The 26,299-nt window shown below is 38.2% G+C and overlaps 1 protein-coding gene across 1 annotated transcript in view; it reads left to right on the plus strand.

Moving 5' to 3' along the window:
* The first annotated feature begins 910 nt into the window (after positions 1 to 910).
* LOC149290649 (raftlin-2-like) overlaps positions 911 to 26,299 on the plus strand; it is a 43,016-nt gene continuing 17,627 nt past the window's right edge. Inside the window, exons 1-6 of the mRNA XM_089488557.1 lie at positions 911 to 1,049; positions 8,843 to 9,026; positions 9,746 to 9,857; positions 13,323 to 13,581; positions 15,097 to 15,300; positions 16,312 to 16,433. Of these exons, the coding sequence (XP_089344683.1) occupies positions 911 to 1,049; positions 8,843 to 9,026; positions 9,746 to 9,857; positions 13,323 to 13,581; positions 15,097 to 15,300; positions 16,312 to 16,433 (1,020 nt within the window). The remainder of the gene's footprint in view (positions 1,050 to 8,842; positions 9,027 to 9,745; positions 9,858 to 13,322; positions 13,582 to 15,096; positions 15,301 to 16,311; positions 16,434 to 26,299) is intronic.

The raw sequence follows: 26,299 nt of genomic DNA on the forward strand, positions 1-26,299 counted from the left end.
TAGCTGTTATTAGATTGTAAGCTAGGGAGCAGGGCTCTCTCTACCTAATGTATCGGTTTGCCTTAGACTTGAATTGTAAGAAACACTGCATAAATTGTTTGCGTTATATAAAAGCTAATCATATTAATTATTAGTGTTTACATTTATCATATGGCTTTATGAAGCTACTCTTTCTGACATTACTACAAGCTCACCATTTAGAAAATAAACCCAATATTAATTCATTTCTATTTAAAATTAGTTCATTTTGCTGATAAGATGTGGTATGAATAAAACACCAGCATTTACAAAGAGTAAATATATATATATATATAATATTTTATTTATCCAACACCAGAAATGTCTTACAGTACATACATTCCAAGGGTATGACAAAACTAGAATTGGCAGATTAAGGTGGACTGTTACACTAGATGTACAGCGCCCAGCTCAGAAGCTTACAATCTAGAGGTATATATATATATATATAATATACTTTATTGATGCTTATCGTAAACACAGTTTGTCTCTCTAGCGTTCCATGTAGCTGAGGAACAGTTGTGTGAATGTTTATGTCAGCCTCTAATTGCCTTTCCACCCACTAGGCAAAAGGGGAGGCCACATGGAGGGACAAAGAACTAGTATTGGTGTCTGCCGCAGTTACAAGGGAAAAGGGGGCTGGCTGTAACTTGACGTGGCAAAAAAAGTCTTCACTAAACTCTTTCCCTGACTGTGCTGCTGAATTTAAGATCTCTCCAGCAGAGCCTGCATGTGAACTGAGAAAATACATGCTTCTAAAATGGGCAGAAATTCCTTTCACAAGCTGAGCCATATGGAAATGGAGTATAAGTAGCAGCAACTCCTAAAGTTGAGGCAAGGATACATTGTGGGTTGTTTTTTTCCGAAAAGAATATTAGAAGCAACTTTTACAATGGGGTGCGGACTAAGGAAACTAGAAGATCCAGATGACAACAGTCCTGGAAAGATATTTTCCACCCTTAAGAGACCACAAGTAGAAACAAAAATTGATTCTGCTTATGAATATACTTTGCTGGATTTTACTTTGGAGGGTAAGTTTACTTGGAGTATTTATAAAGGCCAGTTCTGGGCAAACCGTTATATGTGTGCGTATGGTTTCCATGGCTATGTTTGAATCTTTTTTATCTGAATTGCACTTTAAACATAATAAGTTGAATAACTATTACTATAACTGTACTTCTTGTTAATGTCCTATTTATCCATTGTACAGTGCTGCAGAATATGAAGGTCACATACAACTAAAAAAATAATAATTAGGTTTATGACCCGACGGAAAAGGAAAGTTATGAGTAAAAGGAGTATGTTATTAAACCACCTATTATTTAAAAAAGTAGAATGGAAAATCTGAGCTGTTCTGCAGGTCTGCTAGATTTTCCTACTTGTCATTGGAAATTTCCAGCCTAGAATTCTAAGAGTGCTTTGAAAACCTTGTGTAAGTTTGCCACCGCTCTGTTTACATACATGTAGCTGCTGCATGACACTGTATTTCCACTTCTTATGAGACAACATACTAGTAATTTTCTAGTGTTAAAAGGCTCAAAAATGATAGGTGACAGTGTTATTTGGACCTTTGGGAGTTGCAGTTGGGAGGTACACTACCATAGGACCTTGGTGTAATAATGAACTAAATAGGGGCAAAGGCAATGGTCATTATTGTTAACTTGTGGTACAATGTACCAAGAGGTTGGAACTGATTTAGATCATAGACAACAGAAAGCAAACTGAATGTACTAAATACTGGTAAATCTGCAAAGGGTTCGGAGAAAATGGATGTAGGGAGTCCAGAACTTAGCACAAGCTTACATGTCAGTAGTCATTATGTCCTCCCCTAGCCTCCCTCAAAGCCGTTAGTTTGTTGGAATAGCCCTTAATAAATTCTGGAGCAAGTTAGTGTAAAGTTCCATGTCTTTCAATACTTCTTTGAGGGGTCCAAGCAAAGTTTCTGAATGTCTGCTCCGATATCTTGAAGCGAGTCTTGACTGCATGTTTCTGAACTGATCAAATCTGGTGAAGCTCCACACCATTCACATTTTTTATTTTGCGCCTAATCATGAAGAAAACATACTTAATTTGCATTAAATGTGGGGATCTCAGAAACAGAAAAACGTTAGCTTCCCAGCTTCTCTAAGGCTATAGACCGTTACCAAATGGATATTTTCTACCCTGTGCATATGACTTTCTAAAACTGTTATACATCTGTACCAATATGAACAAATACGAATATATAAACACACACAGATAAACAATGTGCAAATATACAAAATATGTAAACATTATGCTCACTCACATACAAAAAGTATGAAAAAATGTATTTTAAAATTAAGGAACTGATTAGTACTGTTGATATCTTTTGAAACTTTTAAGATAGAGGAGATGTGTGAATTGAGAATACATATTTACCTCTCATATCCTGCAGCGTAACAAAGAACAATCAATTGTTCAACAATCAATCTACCTGTGTTAGGTTCAAAGACATATATAATAAACCGTTCCTTCTCCCCCCTCTTTTCTCTCGTAATCAGTAGACTTTGTAGGCTGAGCATGCTTGGTCAGAGGCCCCTGTCTCTTGGATGCCTAGTCTACTGAACACTGCAGTTCAGAAAGTTGAAAACAAAAATAAACAGGTCCAGATGGCTGCCCTCTGGGAACATAGACATCTCTGTTTTGCTTCTCTTCCAGGGGCTTTTATGTTTTCTGACATGGTGTGTTTTTTTTGAAGATGCTAAACATTAGCTCATTGTGACAATTACATTAAAGAGGTTCATTGATACAATCAGAATTAACACTTCTATAATTGGAATAAAAGAAACAGATCCACCGTTAAACTTAATTTGGAAGAGGAAGCAACTGAAATATGACAACCTTTTTATTCATTCATGCTTGTAACAATCTGTTAATGGTGTATAAATGTTAATAATTTATATCAGAAGAGGGAGAGATACATCAGATGTAAAACAAAAATAACTCAATAAGGTAAAGGTTTAAAAAATAATGCATTTAATTTGAAATTATGTGTAGTTACAATAAAACAAACAACATAATAATACATACAATTAATTTAATATAAAAGTCTTTGTCTCATCTATGTACCTATATATACATATTTATATATATATATATATATAAATATATACATATTTATATAGTATATATATGGCTGTCAGTATTCATTATGCTATCAAATTAAAGACATTGGCAATTCTATCTTTACCATATAATAAATGCACACGGGTGTACTTTGGTTTTTGGGAATTTTTAATCTGGAACTTCTTCATTAAAATTTTGAAATAGATGTGACACAATATATAGTTTCTCAAGACTAAAATGAGTGAAGCAACATCTGACAATTTATGTAACTGCAATATATAAAATTAACAGAATAGGAAAAGAGATTTTTCTATTATGAATTATGTGCCTAAATATCTGGTTTTGTGAGAGGGGTGTCTTTATGTCTTATCACTTCAACAAAAGAAATGCACATTTGAGTTATCTATTCCTTTAGCTGATTTTACCTAACTAGGTAACTTTCATGAGCATTTTGCTAAATCTCTAGATAGATATTTCTAGATAGAGAGCCAATTTGGCCAGACAAAACCATGAATTATCTTGGAGAATAGAAATGTAATGGTGTATCTCTCTAACTCAGGTTCCATCAGGTTCAAAGTGGATTGAAACCTTCCAGCAATTTTATAGCAATTGTAGAACTAACCCATGTTAAATGCTGTGGTTTACTCAAGTTCATAGCCAAAGTGGAGTCAATAAATATTCAACAAAGAACTTATAAGGGAGGGTAAATTTACCAAGTGGTCAAATTTGATGGGGTAGGGTGCAAAAATGACTGTATTGTGCCGTGTTTTAGCTTTGCAGCGCTAAATTTGAGACCCTGTTATTAATTCTCCTGAGAGGATATTCTCACCTTTATTCTCAGTAAGTAACTGGCTCAGTGATAGGAAACAGAGGGTGGTTATTAATGGTACATACTCTGAGTGGGTGACTGTTGCTAGTGGGGTACCACAGGGGTCAGTTTTGGGTCCTATTCTTTTTAATATATTTATTAATGACCTTGTAGAGGGATTGCATAGTAAAGTATCAATCTTTGCAGACGATACTAAGCTCTGTAACGTGGTTAACACAATAGAGGACAGCGCACGATTACAAATGGATCTGCATAGGTTGGAGGCTTGGGCTGGGATGTGGCAGATGAGGTTCAACACAGATAAATGTAAGGTTATGCACATGGGGAAGAAAAATCCAGGCTGGGAATATGTATTAAATGGGAAAACACTGGGGACGACTGACATGGAAAAGGACTTAGGAGTTTTAGTTAACAGTAAATTTACCTGTAGCGACCAGTGTCAGGCAGCTGCTGCTAAGGCAAATAAAATCATGGGGTGCATCAAAAGGGGCATAGATGCCCACGACAAGGAAATAATTCTACCCCTTTACAAGTCACTAGTCAGACCACACATGGAATACTGTGTACAGTACTGGGCACCAGTGTACAAGAAAGATATAGTGGAGCTGGAGAGGGTTCAAAGACGGGCAACCAGAGTAATAAGGGGAATGGGAGGACTACAGTACCCAGAAAGATTATCAGAATTGGGGTTATTTAGTTTGGAAAAAAGACGGCTTAGGGGGGACTTAATAACTATGTATAAATATATAAGGGGACAGTACAGAGATCACTCCCAGGACCTATTTATACCCAGGACTGTATCTATAACAAGGGGACATCCTCTACGGCTGGAGGAAAGAAGGTTTCTACACCAGCACAGACGGGGGTTCTTTACAGTAAGAGCGGTGAGATTATGGAACTCTCTGCCAGAGGAAGTGGTAATAGTAAACTCAATAAAAGAGTTCAAAAGGAGCCTGGACGTGTTTCTTGAAAGCAATAATATTACAAGTTATGGATATTAGATTAATAGGGACAGAACGTTGATCCAGGGATTTATTCTGATTGCCATATTTGGAGTCGGGAAGGAATTTTCCCCCTGGTATGGGGCAATTGGCATCTGCTTCATAAGGGTTTTTTGCCTTCCTCTGGATCAACACAGTAGGGACACAATATGTATATAGGTTGAACTTGATGGACTTTGGTCTTTTTTCAACCTTATGAACTATGTTACTATGTTACTATATATATATATACTGTCACAGATAAGCGAGATTAGCAGTTGATATTTGGATCAGCATTTGATGATTACATTCTAATGTGTTGCACAGCTTGTTTTGGTATGTGCTATTCTGGCCTTCTTATATGTAGTTATTATCCTGCTTTGCAGATCCTAGTTTATAATTCTTATATAATATTTAAAAAAAAACATTAACAAAATTATAAATAACCTTTGCAACTTCTGATAGAAGGCTATTCCACTTATTGGTCACCCTCTCATTGTCATTAGAGGTCAATATACAGATTTCCCAAATGTCCTGTTTTTCATAGGACACACAGGAATCATCAGTATGATTTTAGGTACCATGCTTAGCTGGTTTGTCTATCCCTCACTTGCTAGAAAAATATCTCTAACAACTACAAACCTAAATACTATCTCTAATGTGTGGTGTGTATACTCTTGTTTCATTAGAGCCGAGGGCTGTAGCACATTCAGCCTTTTTGCTGTCATCTCATAATGCCCAACAGACATCACACATGTCAGACATGCCTGCTCTGTTTTGATTTGTTTTGGCTCATATAGAGGTTGGGGATTAAACAGATTAATCAAATGCTTAGGACCGCATTGGTCCACACCCGCCTCAGATCGAATGAGGCAAGTGTTTCAAAATTATATCACTATAATAATGTATTATTTTTAGTTTTCATGTTTTGTTAATTATTTTTTTAACTGTCCTTAGAATAATTGTTCTTTTCATCTCTTGGAAAACCTAAGGTCATGCTTGGGATCGTATGGCTGACTTCTATGCGCTTATTTATAACCAAGATTAGGATTTCATCATGGGTGGAAGCCACACTTGCCATTATGTCATTACCACATTTTTTCTTCTATAGTAACCCTCCCTTATGCCATGTCTTTTTCAAGATTCCGTACAATATTTTTTAAAGATAATGGTACTTTGATAAGATTGCAATGTAATCAAGCTTAATTGCAGCTAATCACACACATATGTTTAGAAGAACGTTTAAAGATTAAAAACAAAAAATAAGTATTTCAATATAATTATTTCTTAAGTGATTACTCCTTGAAATAGACATTTCCTTCATGAGCACAGAAGTTTTCCACTGCTCTATTCCTACTTGATCGTGCAGTTCTGTCTCTTTCATCACTCTCATTTGCCCCATTTCCTCCTGCCTCTTCCATTGTTTTTTCCTGTTCTTATAAAACAAAAGTAACTTAAACAAACAACATTATTTAAACACAGACCCAAGCGAAACCTCTGGATCTAAGCATTCACTGGTATGGAATGCCACTAGTATGTTAAAGAGGAAATTCCATATAATAACAAGACTTTTGAGGTGGGGATGCAGTGTATTGTACCAAAAACCATATTTTTATAGAATCTAAAGCTATCATTGAATGAGGAATGCTACTCACACTTGGAACCTGCTAAGTGAGCTTACCCTACGACTCATTAAATATTAACTTTATAAAGGCCATCGTGATAATTCTATGCAGCAACTCACAAATTGTGTTAACTAAATGACTCTAATGCTGGTCCTCATGGAAACTTTGATTTCAAATTAATCAAAGATACACATATTTGAGTCACCACCATTCAAGTAGTGATATTAACCATAGCATACTGGTAGCAACTGCACTAATTGGGAGGCACAGGTATCCTCTGACTTGTGTAGAATAGGAAGGTGTCAGCTCAAAACGTTATGACCCTGGCAATATATCCCTTCACCCTGAGACACCGATATTAGAGCAAAAACCCTGATACTCAGAGGCAAATTCTGAGAGTTCTTATGTATGCTCCTACTGCACTGACCTGTCCGTCAGCATGCTGAGCTGACTCTTAATGTCTTTATGTGAATGTGCATTTCTCTTTTTAGGCCCTTTCTACTTTATTTGTTGGATTGGGTCTGTGTCATATGTATGATGTACTGTATAAAGTGTTACATTTGCGCATTCTAAAACAATCTAACAATAATATTTTCTGTATGTGTGTGTTATTGCATCTGTCACACTCAGCCCCAGTTTTTTTTCTCTATGTATGTTGTCCTTTTGGAAGACACAAAACTTCCACTACTTCTCAATCAAGTAATTCAAGTAAGAAGATCAGATCAGAGTGTTTACCATTAGTTTATATCCATCTGTGTAGTCTTTGCAAATGGCAGGTTTTGTTGTAGTTATGGAAATGTCTACAGTCAAAATTACATAGTTCCTAGCATGCCAACTGGTGAAACAGACACACTTGTTTTATGGGTATTGTTAGAGGCATGGCTAGAGGTTAGGGTTTTACCAAGAATTTTTGTTGTGACCCTTTGAAAACTATTTATGCGACTATATAAGAAACTTCGAAGAGATTTTTTTCTACAAAAAGCAATGTATAAACAAGTTTTATAATGTTTGTATACACATTACTGTGACTTTAGGGCAATAGAACACTGTTATAAGCCAAAACCAAATAGTGGATGCTGGAGCACAAAATGCTAAAAATAATTTTTATTAAATTAGAAATAAAATGTATGGAAATCTGAACCCACTGAACCCACAATATATGATATAGTACAGCAAAAAAATCAACAAACTAATGTTTGCGTCTGTTCAAATTAAGCTGTGTGCCAGACAACCACTCCGGGCCTGTACATTAGTAAGCTTAGAGGTTCACATCTTAATAATAAGATGTAACAATTGCCCTGAGAAGAGACAGAATGCCTAACCTCTACACCCAACTTCTAGAAAGACACTTGGAAGGGATGATATAGAGTTGAAATAGACAGCTTTCTGGACACACACACAGATCTTAAAATGTGCTAAGCGCCATCTTGAAAGTTCTAACTCTGCTGATGAGGGTATAAATGATAACACAAGGCCCCTTAAACTGAGTCATTTCTACAAAGGTCATGCATTCTGTATTAGTTGTGTGATGAGTATTCCTTAAAGCAGAGGTTGACAACCCATACTAACACCATACAGTAACAGACACACACATGCTAACGTCTTATGCTACCCAAACACTAACACCTTATGGTAACACTCTACACCAATACACAAATTATATGTTGACATACACACTCATGCTAATGCCATACTGCAACATATACAACACCATACATGCTAATGCTACACTCTTATACACATGGAGACACTATTCAACAACATAAACACACTGGCTTACACTATACATATATGAAAACACACACTCTAACACTATGCACACACACAAACTGAGTCTGGCAGTACAAAACAGTAGACATACCGACTCTGGCACTATGCATATACATGCTGACTGACACTATAATATATACATGTATACACATACATACACTACTCCCCCCCTAACCACTTAGAGACCTGCCACGTAGCTGCCTATCTTCTGCCACTGTGAATCAAGCACCCTATGCTTTCCTGCAGGGTGGGGGGTGAAGTGGGTGCCATGCACCCTGCCCTGCTGGAAAGCATAGGGTACAGGATTCACAATGCTAGCCCTGTCCAGTTTTTACCCCCAAAACCATGTTTTCTAGTTGCCATTGGCAACCTGGGGCCTGGGATTTGTTGAGCCTTCCCTTACTGTGCTGTAGTATAGAGCTTTGTGAAAACTAGAAACAAGAGAACTTTTGAAGTGAAGCTTAATAAAATCTGTGTAAATGTTTTACAGAATATGACATGCGTTACATCAGTGTTTCTGTTTGTTTTTGTAGCATCTACAAATCCTAATGTAATAAGGATTAAGTCGTTGCTTGATATTCCCGGTAAACTGGAGGAATATTACATACGAGGCTATACGACTGCTGCAATTCATCCTATTATGTTGTCTACCGGGCGTAGAAGACATTTACCAATTAGTTACTTGTATCGAGTAGTACTGTATCGACTTAAATTAAGGTGAGTTTATGGCAAGTTGTATAACTTCCAAAGTGCATGGAGTTGTTAAAGAGCCAAAATGTTTTTGAACTAAGAAGCACAACTTGCTTAGTTCACAAGCATGTTCCTACTGCCTCCTCGGAGCACTGATGGGACGATAGTATGAGACTAAGCACTTTAATATGCATTCATTGTTGGTGAGGCTACTAGTAGCTGTAGACTGTCCCTTTTATTAATAGGATAGGCTATCATTTCAAAGGTTGGAGTGATGGACCAGACCCTCTTATTGGATATAAATGTATAATTTAATACATTATTAGATAATTTAAGTTTATATAATAACAGTAAATACTGTACCATTTTTGGAACTGTTCAAAAAAGTTTGGATGCTCTTTTGTTTTTCAAGAAAGACTGAGTGACAAAAGTTAATTTTACTTTGAAATTAAGTTCTATTTAACAAAAACATTATCTCACTATTGCTGTAATAGTTAAGTTTGTGTATCCTTTAGAAAAAGGACATATGCCATAAAAAATCATTTTACTTTTAAATTATTTAATGCTTTAGGTAACAAGACATTGTTTAAGAATGAAAAATATTTTTTTGTGTTTGTTTTTTTAAAATGTGTGTTATAAAATGTGTTTTTTGCTTTTAAATTATTGACATTTTATGTGTAGAAGAACAGACAAAGGCTCCTTTCTTTTCTCATTTTTTTTTTTTATTTTTTTTTTGCCTCCACCAGTCAAAAGCGGGCAGCATCCCCAGGACAAAGACGTGCCGGCCTCGTCATTGAGGAATGGAATTCACTGTGTGAAACACTGACTAATGAAAGCATGAAAACACTACTAGAAAAAGTATTGCCTTATTTTTCACACAGTCCTTTTGAACTTTGCTTATGCTTGCGGAATATTAATTGACACCAATGGAGCTTCTTTTGCTGTGTATATGTAAATTTCCCTTTTTTTCCCATACTAATTGAAGTACGCAGTATTTTGAGTTGGTATATAAGCCATAAAGAATAATAAGCCGTAGTATAGGAATTTTTGGTACATTTACATTTTCTTTCTTTGATTTTCGACTCAAGCATGCAATTAAGTGTTACATCAAGGGATAGCTTTACTTGTGTAACATCATATGTTGTTTAGAGCTGTGTTAGATACATACTTGTAATCTGGTCCGGTTGACCAATTGTATCCCTTTGAGTAGTATTAGGGAATTTATACTGCACAACAGAAAAAATAAGGTAGCTGAGTAGTGTGACCAGAATTTCCATTTAGTGTAGGATGCATAAATAAAATATATCATGCAGAGTAGCATTAAGTGATTAGCTCATGTTCCCAATAGAACACATAAACTTTAAATAAGCTTTTTTATGTTTCTAAGCAACAGCTTATAATGGCTTGCTTTTGTGTCACATGACAAATGTTGTTAAAACTTATGAATAAGGTGAAGTTTTACATGAGAAAGGAATTATTTATATGAAAGGATTGGGCATTCAACAGTACCGGGGATGATGCTTCTAACGCTTCTTCTAAATGTTAAACTTGGTGGAACAGCATCTTTAAACCATTGCATGATGCATTTTCTCTATGTGAGGTTAAAGGGGCTATTTGCTCACCCATTTCATTTATAATGGTGTCTTGTTAAAAGAGCTGTCTTATTATCTTGTAGTAAATAGTAAATCACAACACTACTTGCCCCCCCAATCCATTTTCTCTTTGTGGCCTAATTCAGCCTTGAACCTTGTGGTGACTTTGTTGAATCATGGAAATGGGGACTAACCACAGGGAGACTTCAAGGTTTTTTTTACCAGAATGAAGAAACAAGCACATTAAAAATGGAAGTGACTGTTCTTGTATGTATACAATTATAAATATAGACAGTTTGATACAAAATGGGAGAGAAACTTGGATTGCAGCATACATTTTGACTGATACAGTAAAATTACAGGGAATCAAATATGTGCAGTTGTTATCCATAGCCACTTACAGTGGACTGGGCGGATCTATTTATTGAATGCATATACCGTATTGGCCCGAATATAGGCCGCACTTTCCCCCCCACTTTAAGTCTGTGGCCTATATTCGGGGTCTAGCGCAGGAATGCGCAATTCATATCGCCGACACCCGGAACTGCCGGACAGGCAGCAGGGTTAGGATACAGATCCCCCGCAGCGCTGCAGGGGACCTGCATCCTACTCTCCAATACTCTCAGACAGCCTCTCCTGCCAGCGCTTTCCATGGGGGGAGTGCCGGCACGGGAGGTTGTCTAAGCGCATAGTGCAGACGTTCACTGGCTGCGGCGATGCGCGTAAACGACCTCCGCTGCCGGAACGTCTGCTTGATGTGCTTTAACAATATCCCTTGCCGGGAATTCCCAAGGGAAGGGAGATTGTTAAAGCACATCGTGCAGACGTGCCTGCAGCGGGGGTCGTTTACACGCATCGCCGCAGCTGGTGAACGTCTGCACGATGCGCTTTAACAATCTCCTTTGCCGGCACTTCCCACGGCGGAAGTGCCGGCACCGGAAGTTGTCTACGCGAATTGCGTTGATGTCCCCTGTCGGCCCCGCAAGACACCCGGGAGTCTGCTTTGGTAAGTCGGGGGGGCACATTTTGGGGGCAGAGTGGCAGCATATCTCTGGGGGGGGCTGACAGAGTTGCAGCATATCTCGGGGGAGGGCAGAGTGGCAGCATGTCTCGGGGGCAGAGTGGCAGCATATCTCGGGGGAGGGCAGAGTGGCAGCATGTCTCGGGGGGCAGAGTGGCAGCATATATCGGGGGAGGCCGAGTGGCAGTATTTATCGGGGGAGGGCAGAGTGGCAACATATCTGGGGGGGCAAAGTCTCAGCATATTTTTTACTAAGGAAATTTTTTCTTTTAGAAAAGGGTACAGCCTATAATCGAGCCAATACAGTATTTTGAAAGCTATATAACCATAAAAACCCGTACCATGTTTTAGTAAAATACACCTTTCTCAATAATTGTAGTCATCAATATTTGTCAGAATTAATATGTAATAATAACAGGGAAATTAAATACACATATTATTATCAATCTTTAGTAATATAATCAAATTTATATAAATCTTTGGATTTCATTATCCACTATATTAAAGTCATACTGTGGTATTTCTAAAAGAAACCGCATTGTTGAGAAACTGCATGTCCCAGGGTGCTTATTCAACTATAATTGAGCTGATCACCTTGGAGATCGGATTTCTATTACAGTTAGAAAACTACCTGTTAGATATTTCTACAGATACATACCGTATTTGCCTGAATATAGGCCGCACTTTTTTCCCCCACTTTAAGGGGACATGCGGCGCTGCAGGGGAACTGGATCCTACTCTCCGGCAGCCGTGGACGTCTACGCAATGCGCTGAGACAGCCTCCCCTGCCAGCACTTCCCACAGGGGCAAGGGAGATTGTTAAAGCACATCGTGCAGAAGTACCGGCAGCGGAGGTTGTTTACACGGTGAACGTCTCCACAATGTATGTTAACAATCTTCCTTGCCGGCACTTCCCACAGTGGAAGTGCCAGCACCGGAAGTTGGCCACGCGTGGCAGCATATCTTGGGGAGCAGAGTGGCAGCATATCTGGGGGGCAGAGTGGCAGCATATCTGGGGGGAGCAGAGTGACATATCTGGGGGCAGAGGGGCATATCTGGGGGCAAAGGGGCATATCTATAAGTAAGGTGCATTAAAATGGCTATTGGTTTTCTGTTTGTATGTAACATATGTTGACTAACTGCATAATAGATTCCAAAAATGTTCAAATACAGTGTGTTAGTTAGAATACTGTTTTACTATTCCACTAATGTGTATTTTTTCTAAAAATCGAAATGTTTCTTTAAAAAGCACCTAACTTTGCGGCCTATAATCGGGTGCTGCCTATAATCGAGCCAATACGGTATTATGATCATTTTGTGAGTTGTAAATAAACAATATCTTTCCTAGGACTTTCAGGCTATTAAATAAAGTGTCACAAAAAACAAGCAGGGTGTTGTGTTGTATAGCTATAGGCATTAGTAGCAGGAATAGGAAGGGGGGTTCTGCCACTTTTCAGATCTCTGGTCAGACCCCATTTCCAGAAGGATATCGACCCTTTGGAGAGAGTTCAAGGGAGAGCAACCAAAATGGTAAATGGTTTGCAGGATAAAAAATTATCATGACATGACTGATGGATCTTAATATGTAAAGCTTGGAGAAAAAGAAGAGAAAGAGGAGATGTTATAGGACTACCCAGCAATCATACTTTAAGCCTCTGGGGCATATCCACAGAATTCTAATTAATTTTTTTTACTTTCCTTAAATCACAGGTCAATGAAGCATCCAGAAAAGGTATGAAATTTATTGGGTTTGTCACAAGACATCCCAATCAATCCACAAATACAAGTGTGGAACAAGAAAGTAGCAGACACATTACCGATGATAACTATAAAAACTGGACTGAGGGGACTCTTAGTGGACAGTCATCTGAAAGTGGAATTGATGAAGAAATACATTTGGGTAATGAAAGCTTTCAAGATCCATTTTTTAGCAGAGAGGGCAGTTTGCCGAAGCCAAGAAAGAGTCAAGGTAAATTCCACGTTAATTATTTAATTGCATATCCTGTACATATATAAACAAAGTGAACATGCTATTTAATGGGTGAACCCTATTTTTATCATACCATGCGCCAGTAAATGTACAGGGCACATTATATTTGGTCAAGTTCTGTACTGCCGTTGGGTGGTTTGCAGTGCTGAGTGCACGTATTGCCATCTGTCACTTGCATGCACCCAAAGTTGGAGTGGTACTTTCAATGCCAAACATGTAGGCCAAAGCTTTGGTCACTGAAAATATGTTAATTTATACATAATTCACAATCTGTAGTAATTTTGTAATGATTCATGCTCTTGGAAGCGTATCATTTTTTTAGGTAGATTTGTGTAGAAAAGTATACACATTATTCCATGATTTCATTTACATTTCTCCTAAGTCTCATGTTCAAAACTTTGTTTGAATTATTAAGGACATTTGAGAAAAAATACTATGTTATATCCAAGATGAATTGTGGCATACATATGGTCATGCTCTGGGTATCAGTGAGCACAGAAAATATAAGAGAACCATTGTTAGATGCTATATTTGTCACTTACCACAAGAATTTAAGGAACTAAAACGATTAACTTCTAGTAGTATTTCTGCCTTTTCTATAAATACATGCTCCATACTCAACAGCTGTACAGTATACAATCCCACAAAATGCCATTATTTTATTTAGAAAACCAAGATGTTATCAATGGCAGAAGGCAACACTTTTGTGTAATTTGTTCATGAGCTAAAACGACGCCTTTAAACTTAAATATCCTGCAGTTAGACGTGATGTGTCAGTAGAAACTGGAGACTTTTCTAGAAGATAGTAATTGTATCAGCAACACTTTAAAATACCGTACTTTACGTCATTTACACAGAGCGAGACAAAAAGATTTGATAAGGAGTCTACAAAATAGTTATTTTTCTTCTTACGGGAAAATTGGCAATATTGTTGTTCCAATTACATTATTTATTTAATTTACTTTTGGATCTTGTTTATGGATGAGTTAATATGGTTATTTTTAGAGATTTGACCTTATATGGTTGTGTCTCTGTAACAGCATGACATGGGTGTGATATTGCTATTGTTCATGTTTTTGTGTATATTTTTGGAATATTTCAATCAGAACAAAGAATAATGTGAAACAGTCGCATTAAGAGGGCAAATGAGGGAGGAAGGAAGATATACAGATAGATGATAGATAGGATATTATTTTAACCCCTTAAGGACAATGGGTAGTCCTTAACCCCATTAAAAACAATGCATTGTGAGCCCATACATGTACTAGCTTTGTCATTAAGAACAATACAAATATATTTTGGGGAAAAAATATTACACATTTCTCAATGTAGTATTATCTATAGTGTCTACTGTTTTTGTCATTGCACAGTTTGTCTTTGTCAAAAAAAAAATTGTATCAATAAATGAAGAATCTGGCAAGAACTGGAGCACAGTTGGCTAGTAATGTATGTTTTATTTCATAGTTGTAAATACTTTTTCACACTCTATTGTAGGTAAAGCATTGTATGCTGTATTTAACATTGTGGATAAAGATACTAATTATTGCAAGTACACAGAAGGCAATCTCTCGATGAAAGTCTCTCGAAAAGGAACAGCCATAAGTGCAATGGAAACAGACTGGCTGGAACTTACTACCTGTCATTACCAACAAGGGTTATCTTTAATTGATTCTGTTGTGTACTGGGACATTTTAAAAGGTAAGGATTTTTAATGACTTTTTATCATAAAAAATGGCGATATTGAAATCAATGCTCTCACATTCCAGTCTTTCAGGTGCTCCACATTTGAACAAAGATACTTGTGATATGTCTTTATCGCCTCACATGAACCCAGCTATATATATAATCCAAATGCGTGATTGCAGGCACAACAGGATTTTACTATAACAGTAAGGTTCAGGCAGCAACAGGCTTCGTGGCAGACCTTTCACTAAATGCTTCACATGTACCAATAATGTTCATAAGCCTCATAACAGACAATGGTGTCTTTAATCAGACATCTTTCCTTCCCATCATAGCAGTAGTAATCTTCTGCCAGTTTGTACCTAATATATGTGTCCTGCCTAGGTAACACAAAAATCATACACTACCTGGGAAGTTATTTAAATTACATGTAATTAAAATAGCATGTTTTCATTAAGCCTAACTCTAAAACATGCTATGATCAGCCCTGAATCTGGCACACTGGGCAAATGTCCAGTGAGTCACTGGCCAAATCCCTCATACTGACCCAAAAAAATGAACATGCTTTTTTTTTACTTTTGTAAAAAAATTTTAATTTAGTAAAATCCAATGACTAAGGACAAAAAATAAACATCTTTTTGTCCATTCATTAAAAGGAGTGCAAATATTAAAATGCAGGATATGTTGTGATTAATTTATCTTTTTAGAAGGTTATAATAAAACAACAAAAACTATTAGTCTAGCTTGTGTTTCATGAGTTATGGTTTCATTTTTTCCACACACACTATTTATCAAGGATATATAAAAAGAATTTATACCACCCAGTTCTTCCTTCCTGTCAAGGATCCTCCTTGTTCACAAAGAATATTACCATATGCAATGGTTTTATGGCTATATATCTATATACTTGGAATACAAATAGTGTTGTGGGTACACATTATATTATAGTATATAATAATAGAAGATAATATAATAATAACATGAAAAGGTAATAACGGAATAGAATCTGTTTCCTTATTTTTATAGGAGACCAGTCGCCAAAATCACTGGAAGGATTATTCATCTATGAGGATGATAGTTCTAGAACTCCAGGCTCCAAGAAGAGAGGAAATGATGCCATAATAGTAGAACAATGGACTGTGTTTGAGGTAACATTTTTACCTAATAAATAAATTTCTTGCTAGAATGATCAAAAGGGATAAGAATAGAGGTCTAAGTAATAATATACTATTCATACAATGTAAATTTTTTTATTTTCATACACACATGAAGGTAGAAAATCCCAGTAAGAGGAGAACCAACATGGGATATTGTAATTGGACAGTGTAATTGGATAAGTAAAACAATACTTGCTATATTTACTCTACACACAAAGCAATCCACAATAAAACAGTTTTCTCCGGAGAATGTGGTTGCCCATAAAGCAGTTAAATACCACATGACAGATTTAGAGGGGGTTCTTTTATAGTGATGGAGATAATAAATTAATATAAAACATGGAATGCAATATGTTTGAATATGTTTTAAAGATATATCTTTATTAGCAAGCTGTGTCATGTCGGCCAGAAAGTCCCTGGGTGTCATTGCCAGATTCCTTTTAGTAATGTCTGCTACGAGCAGGTTGACGCTATAGTTCTTGGAATAAAATATAGCTCCTCAGAAGAACGTTTCCTGCAAAGAGTCACCAAGAAAGACACAATGGGCCACTCAGGATGCTGAACACAAACACACTTTATTGAGGAAAACCAGGGCCCTTTATGGGGAGTGAAGCTATGTTAGCCTGGGGAATAACCATAGAAAACTAACTGAATTGCCTTCCAATACCTGCAGTCAATGAATGTCTAGTACATGGGGCATCAAACAGCGAACAACAATAACCAATGGAAACGGTCAGGACAAAGACATTTAACTCCTTAAAGACTAGGGCCAGTTGTTTTTAACACTTAATCACTAAAAGGTTTTTAGCACTTTTACTATCTCATTTTAAAAATAATACCCATCTCTCAATTAGTTTAACCACACAAATTATATATGGCTTATATTATAACGTATTGGCTCGATTATAGGCCGCACCCGATTATAGGCCGCACCCTTAAAGTTTGGTGCTATTTTAAAGAAATATTTATTTTTAAAGAAAAAATATACATTAGTGTATCAGCCATGTTTTCCAGGACACATATACTTTTACTGCCCTGCAGTATGGATGATGTATAACTGACTAATTGGTTCCCTTCCATGAGTCTATACATCCCACATACTGCAGGGCAGCACTTTACCTGTGCTGGCCATCAATATGACAAAATTGTCCTGGAAAACATGGCCGATGTGGTCACCCTGAGACATTGACGGTGTTATATAGTGATAAAAGTTATGCTGTACCACTGTCAACTAGATTGTAAGCTTGCAAGAGCAGGGCACTTCTCCTTTTGTGTTGGTTTTGTGTTGATGTGATTTTGAACTTTACCGACGGAATCTCCTGGCGCTGTATACCGTATTTGCTCGATTATAAGACGACCCTGATTATAAGACGACCCCCCAAAATCTGAATATTAACTTAGGAAAAAAAAGAAAAAGCCTGAATATAAGACGACCCTAACGGAAAAAAGTTTTACCAGTAAATGTTAATTCATGTAAACAATTTTTTTAAAGCTATGATTGAGAAAAATATTTTTTTTGTTTTTATTTCCTTGTATTTTCCAACCTGTCCCCCAGTTACGCACATCTGCCCCCAGGCTTGCCACACCAATATGGCACTGTGGCCCATGATATGCCTTTTAACCCTCTATATGCCACTGTGCCCCATGGTATGCCTTTTGACCCCCTATGTGCCACTCTGCCTCCAGAAATGCCTTATACCCCTATATCCCATTCTGGCATTTAGGGGGTTAAAATGCATATTATGGGGCAGAGTGGCATATAGGGAGGTATAAGGCATTCCAGAAGGCAGAGTGGCATTAAGGGAGTTAAAAGGCATTGTATAGAGCACTCTGCCTCCAGAAATGCCTTCTACCCCTATATGCCATGCTGGCATTTAGGGGGTTAAAAGGCATATTATGGCGCAGAGTGGCATATAGGGAGGTATAAGGCATTTCAGGAGGCAGAGTGCTCTATTAAATGCCCCCTTAACGCCACTATGCCCCCATGACCCCATTTAATACACACACACACACACACACACACTTACCGGTGCTTCCAATTTCCTGCTGTATTGCTGGGGCAGCGGGTTGACGTCTCCTTCCGCTGCAGCCGGAAGGAGGTGGAGTTGGCAGCGGGGGTTTGTCTGTGTCCGTCACGGATACCTTCCCCGGCTGACAGTCGGGGAAGGTATCCGCGACGGACGCAGACAAACCCCCGCTGCTAGCCACACCTCCTTCCGGCTGCAGCGGACGTTGTCTACGCGGATTGCGTAGACGTCAACCCGCTGCCCCGGCAATACAGCAGGAAGCACCGGTAAGTGTGTGTGGGGGGGGAGACAGGAGGATCCAGGTCCCCTGCAGCGGTGCGGGGATCTGGATCTTAGTCTCATAATCAGACCTCTATTTGAGGTCTGATTAGAAGACAACCCCGATTAGAAGACGAGGGGTATTTTTCAGAGCATTTGCTCTGAAAAAAACCTTGTCTTATAATCGAGCAAATACGGTACATTCATATAATGTAATGTCTGTCTCAGTATAAAGAGATGGGAGTTATGATCTATTTTAGAGCATAACTTCCATCACTACATACTGAACCAAGCACTGATGTAGTACAGCATAACTATATATACAATAGTCACCTTTCCACCTCCTCCTCCTCTTGGCTCTTCTTGGCCTGTCCTTTCGGTGCAGTGGGTGTGGAAGGTGGTGGGTGCGGAAGTCAGTGGGTGCAGCTTCAATGTTGTTGACACACCATCATCATCCCAAGGGAGCAGGATCAGAGGTCTGCATTAACAGACCTCCTGCTCCCTTGACTGATTTTGAGCTGGTTAGAAGGAGATCCTTGATCTGCCCAACCGAGCCTACTGCTCTGGAGCTCTTATAGTCCGCCTCAAGAGGGGTGCGCACCTGATGCTGGCCTGGCGGCACCCCCCTAATAAGTGGCACCCGGGGCAGACCGACCCTTCAACCCCCCCCAGGTACGCTACTGTTCAGGCCTGTTTGCATGTTAAATGCATACTGGGGTCCATTTTTTATTAACTAAACTGCATTTTTCTTTAGTGAACTATGTGAGATATTTGCAAATAATGGAAACAATTGTCAGTCATGTGATATTTGTGTGACACCACACTGAGCTGTTTATTTATGGCAGTGCTAATTAAGTCCTAAAACAGATACAGATGGCTAATATGCAGTTGACTGAAAACATTATATTATGCAAAAACAACAACAATTTTGAAAACTTGTTTTTCATTTGATACTAGTAATAAACAAAATGATGGGAAATCTCCTTTACCTTTTTGCCCATCTCTAATAATATCAAAAATTTAACAGTAATTCTAAGACAGGATATATTCCATTATTGTAGCTACATTTAAACATATGCGCAATAGATGCAGCATTGATTTCTAAGTAGGAAATTCTTTAACATAAAATGGATTACATTTGTCACAGTTTGTAAACTGTATTTGCTCCTTGAATAGTAGCCTAAAGGTTCTTAATATTATTGAGAAGCAGCTGGCAACATGAGCTCATATAACATTCCCTTTGCGGTAAATTGTTTGCAACAGCTGTTGAGTGGAAAAAAATATTTTCATGCGCCTATTACGTAAACATACTTTTCATCATTGTTTGTATTTTATATGAGAAAAGAGAACTGAAACTAGCTAAGTCTAACACTTACATGTCTTCCTTTGTCTCATCCAGTCCATTTATTTGACCCCTGTTCACTTCTACTTTAATGTCAGACAGCCATGTTTTTAAAAATCGTTCCTTATGATTGTCCCTGATTGTTTCCCCACATCATTCCTCTAAAGGTTAACTGGACAAAACAGGGTGGGCAAGTGCTTCCTCCAATCCCAGTCAACCAGCCAGCACTAATACCTATGGCTTATGCATGTTTGGACAAAAGTATTGGGACACACCTCTTTAACCCCTTCGTGACAAAGGCTGATTTTACTTTTTGTACCCTTCGTGACAATGGCCTTTTTAACATTTCTGCGCTGCTTGTGTTTAGCTGTAATTTTCTTCTTTCCCGTTTACTGAACCCACACACATTAGATATTGTTTTTTTCAGGACAAGAAGGGCTTTCTTTAGATGACATTGTTTTGATTGTATCATATTATTTACTACTAAAAAAAGTATAAAATATGGTGAAAAATTTAGAAAAAAATGACTGTTTCTAACTTTTAGTTGAAAAATCTTTTACTCATCTATAAAAGGTAATGAAAAAACCTGCTAAATGGATTCTACTATTTGTCCTGAGTTTAGAAATACCCAATGTTTTTATGTTTTTTTGCTTTTTTCTACCCATTATGGGGCAATAAGTACAGGTAGCGTTTTGCTATTTCAAAGCCATTTTTTCCAAATCTGGTAATTCTTCCCCCCATGTGCCATTTCGGGTATCTTTGAACCCGGCCAATGAAATTTACCCCATCAAATCATATATTTTTGAAAACTAGACAGCCCAGGGTATTCCAAATGCTAGTATTTTAACTATTTCCATGCACCATATCTACCACCAGTTTTTGTCAAACTTTGTGGTAGTCATTTTTTTGCATTTGTTTTGTCACACACATTTTACTTCAGGTATGAATTAAAAGGTTCTCGTTTATGTCACTATCACAAAACACCCCAATATGTGTTCAGCAACATCTCCTGAGTACAGCGATACCTCACATGAATGATTTTGCCTGGCTGTTTGGGGGCAAAAGGGCCACATTTGGGGCATGCGCATTTTTCAATGTTGAATTTTGGCATTTGGGGATCCACTGCCTATGCCCTATTTGGTACATCTTTGAGTCGGGCCATTTCAGTGTGCCCAATAAACCCATATATTTTTGAAAACTAGACACCCCAGGGTATTTCAAATGCTAGTATTTTAACTCTTTCCATGCACCATATCTACCACCAGTCTTTGTCAAACTTTGTGGTAGTCATTTTTTTGCATTTGGTTTTCCACACACATTTTACTTCAGGTATGAATTAAAAAGTTCTCTTATATGTCACTATCACAAAACACCCCAATATGTGTTCAGCAACATCTCCTGAGTACAGCGATACCTCACATGAATGATTTTGCCTGGCCGTTTGGGGGCAAAAGGGCCACATTTGGGACATGCGCATTTTTCAATGTTGAACTTTGGCATTTGGGGATCCACTGCCCATGCCCTATTTGGTACATCTTTGAGCCGGGCCATTTCAGTGTGCCCAACAAAACCATATATTTTTCAAAACTAGACACCACAGGGTATTTTAAATGCTGGTATTTTAACTCTTTGCATGCACACATTTTACCACCAGCATGTTTTCAAAGTTTGCAGTAGTATTTTTGTGTGTGTATTTTTCCCACACACACCTACTTTATGTATGAATTTACAGCTCCTGGTATATGCCGCTGTCACACGACACCCCATAATGTGTTCAGCAACATCTCCTGAGTGCAGTGATATCCCACATGCATGGGTTTGTCATTTTTGTGGGAAATAAAAGGCCACATTTGGTACGTGTGCATTTTTCTAATTGGAAATTAGGTGTGTGGCCATCCTTCCCCCGGTGTTAATTGGGACGTTGTTGAACCCGGCCAATTCAATTTACCCCATCAAATCATACCTTTTTTAAAAGTAGACACCCCACGGACATTTAATATGCCAGTATTTTAACTCTTTCCATGCGAGAATTGTTTTAAGCTAATATGCTAATTTTAGGACTTGCTCACAAAAATATATTTTTTATATATATATATATTTTTTTTGTCTTTTAAAAAAAAAAATTTTAACATTTTTTTTCAACTTGGAGGTTCCCCTGATAGTGACATCAGTGGGAAATGATTTTTACATTTTACTAGTTTTTTACTATTTTTTTTCTAATTATTATTAATTTTATTTTATTTTTTAATTTATTTTTACTAATCACACTGTGATTGGAAAGCTGGGTTCCATTGACTTGCATGGTGAATGCAGTACCTGTATTCAACCTGCAAGTGGAGCCAAAGTTCTCTAGATGGTCTGGACCATCTAGCGAACTTTTAAAATTTGTTGGTTCCTGTTACAGGGCAGCGGCCATCTTGCTTGATGGCGAAGATCATCAGCAGCTGCGGCTGTGACCGCTCTCCGGAGCGGTCACAGCCCATCGAAAGGTAAGTGTTTGGTGTCGCTGGATGCCTCCTGATCGAGGCATTCCAGCGACACCATTTAAGTTTAGGAGGCGATCGTCGATCGCCTCCTAAACGCTTTTAAAACGCCAAAGTATGGCGGATGTTGACGCCCCGTGGAGGGGCCAGAGATGGCCCCTTCGTTCCGATCGCGGCGTTGCTGAATGCCTCGAGGTCGAGGCATTCAGCAACGTTTTTTGGGTGCAGAAAGCGAAAACAGATCGCTTTCTGCACCCGTTTAAAGACGTGCCGGTCCTGGCACGTCAATTGTCGTAAAGCACATGCTTTTCCGTGTCGTGCCAGGACCGGCAATTGTCGTTAAGGGGTTAAAATCTATAAAATCAAGCACACATCCATGCAGTCTGCATTTACAAACAATTTTGAAGAAAATGGGTCGTTCTAAAGAAATCAGTGAATTCAAGCGTGGTATTGTGATAGGGTGGCACCTTTACAAGTCAGTTCGTGAAACTTCATCCCTGCTAGATATCCCACGGACAACTGTAAATGGTATTATTGAAAAGTGGAAGCGTTTAAGAACAGTAGCAACTCAGCCACGTAGTGGAAGACAGATAACATCACAGAGTGAGGTCACCAAGTGCTGAGGCACATGGTATGTAAAAGTCGCCAATGTTCTGCTGATTCCATAGCTGAAGAGTTCTAAACTTCCACATTAATATCATCACAAAAACTGTGTGGCGGGAGCTTCATGGAATGGGTTTCCAAGGCTGAGCAGCTGCAAGCAAGTCTCACATCACCAAGTACAATGCCAAGCGTCGGCTCGAGTGGTATAAAGCATGTTGACACTGGACACTGGAGCAGTCCAAACATGTTCTGTGGAGTGAAGAATCACGCTTTTCTGTTTGGCAGTCTGATATCTGGGTTTTGCGGATGCCAGGAGAATGTTACCTGTCTGACTGCATTGTGTCAACTGTAAAGACGGCTGCCCCTGCTGATGGGGAAGATGTTGCCTCACTAATGCAAAAAGCTAGTAGTTATTTCTACCATTTTTTAACAATCCTAAGGTTGTTAAGGGGTTAAGCAGAAAGAGAAAAGAATCAACATTATTTTATTTGCCTGTATAAATGGGGAGTTTTGTGATTCGCATGGGAAGGTATCCAGTCATACTAAGGAATAAAGCCTACATGAACATAGTGAATTAAACTGTGTGGGTATCTGTGAGTAATCATGTGTGCATGTGTAATTTGTTGGACAAAGGGAATCAAGCACTAAACATGTGAGAAAGGATTAAACAAAAAAACGAGAGTCTAATATGAAATAAAAATGACAAAGGGGAAATTGAATTAAAATAAAGTTCTGCCTGAAATAAATGAATGCATTGGAGTGCAGAATGGAGAGACCTGCAATTTACCTACATCCCCTTGGGACAAAAATTCTGGGGATGTCACATTTTTGACAATTGCTATTTTGTTCATATACTCCATAATGCTAGGTAATCTGGATTTACACCATTTACTATTTACTTGCACATCCACACATTGAATGGGAGGGTGAAAGTGAAACAAGAGAATCTCAGGAAAGGCAGGAAAAGGCCACAACCTAAGAAAATATGAAGAACCACCTAAACCGAGTTTCTAATCTATCATATATCTATTAATAGGTCAGAATTTAAGGAAATCCGACTTGACCACAGATGAGTCAGCCATTGCCTTGGTCACGTCCATTGACCCAGATGGGCTTTAACAAGGATATCCTTAAAGGGGAAATATCACTTCCCTTACAAAGGAAATATGTGAAATAACCATCTGCTAAAGAACAAAAAGAGTGTAGGATGTTCTAAATCACAGCATTTTACAAATAATCTCTTGCTATCTCTTGCTATTTTAACCTTTTCAATCCTTTCTACAATGTAGACAACTAGGATAGGATTCTCATAAATCATTTAAAGCACCAGTATTTTAACCCTTCTTTTGTCAGGGTATTTTTGCATATCTATGAGCCTCATAGATTCCAACAATTTTAATCAACAGAACATGCCATTGTTATCATGCCAGATTTTATGAAAATTATAAATGGTGTGATTTTTAGACTTAAATACCCAACTCCAACAAACTAATGTAGGAAATTGTCAGGGGTCACCGACCCCTGTTTCTTTGCAACTGAAGCGGCTTTTAACTAGAAACACTGGTCATTTATCATTTGGCAGCTGCCTCCTGTTATCAGCTTAACTGCCGACGACCCCAGAATTTGCAGGTACAGTCCTGAAAGCTATCCTGGCAAAACCCTATTCTAACACAGTTGTCTGTGTTTGTCATGTTTGCATATGCAGTGGCCCAGCTATGCACAGTGTATGCAGATAAAGAGCCAAGTTGCGGCTTTCCCTATGATGTATGCCCCCTACAATAAGGGAAAGCATATTAAATGCCAGAGCCTAATGTGACTCCGCAACTGCGCACAATTTTTTTTAAGGATCCACTGGTGATCTCCTGGACACCTCGGTGTCCTGGAAAAGTGACACCCAAATGTCTGTATTCATCAGTCTGGCACAACGTTCATGCAGAAATGTGCATAAGCCACTGAAAACACTTGTTCACACGCACCCAGTACATTTACCCTTTCCATCTTGCTTCAAAAACAAACAAGCACCAGAAGGGTTCAGTATATTATTTAACAAATAATAAATAACAAAATAGACATGACTGTCTGACAAGTCTGATTCCGCCATTTAGCGTGAATTCAAATAATCAGTTGAGGTGTTTAATGGTTGCAGTCCTCGGTGCATCAGGGAATGTCCAACATCTGGCAGTTCAGATAGATTAGTAGATAACTTTCTAAAACATCCAGTGTAGTAGAGTCTATCACATTTATATATATTTGGAAGTACTGAGTGCTATCTCTCAATGTCAAAATTATTGATTATACCATTGATTATCAGCAGTACATTCCAACAGCTGAGGTCTATAACTCCTAGCCAGGGTAGAATACCAACCAGGAAGGTTTACTTATCTTGCCCATTACTTTGTATTCTTTATATACATGCATAATTTATCATCCTCTATTGGCCAGCCTTGTATTTCTCCCCTCCAGTACCCCCCACTCTTGAGTCTCTCACTTCCTCTCCCATAGTCTTTGCTTGTATAACTTCCCTTCTTCAGAGTTCTTCTCCTCCAAAAATGTTCACACCCACAGACCTTTTCCTCTCCAATTAGGGCCGGATTAAGAGCATCATGGGCCTGGTGCTGAGGATTTTGGTGGGCCATTTTATGGAAATAGACACAATAGACTGAATCTTGACTCCTCGGCATCCATGTGTACTGGATAAAGAGAACATCAGTGTTAAGCTGATAGTATAAGATAGAATCTTATGTGATGCGATTGGGAGTATATCAGTACACTAAAAATAAAAGTCATCATACATGTGATGCCCGAAGCCACAATTTAGTGTGCTTAATCCTTTTTAATAAGACCAACACCCAAACACACACACCAGGACAGACTCTGCCATACAACCAAACAGCCTCCCTGTGCCATGCCCTCCCACTTACACATCCATGCTATCACACACATACTCATTCACTCATTCACAAACATTAATTCACTAATTCACAGATACTTATTCACTCATTCAGATATTCATTCACCCATTCACAGATACTCATTAATTTCCTCATTCAGATACCCATTTACATATACTAATTCACAAATATTCATTCACTCCTTCATTAATTCCCTCATTCACTCAATCAATCTCACATACTCCCCCACCCC

This window comes from Sceloporus occidentalis, unplaced genomic scaffold, assembly GCF_023333645.1.
Source record: "Sceloporus occidentalis isolate IW3139 unplaced genomic scaffold, rSceOcc1.0.p SCAF_38, whole genome shotgun sequence".
Taxonomy (NCBI): Eukaryota; Metazoa; Chordata; class Lepidosauria; order Squamata; family Phrynosomatidae; genus Sceloporus; species Sceloporus occidentalis.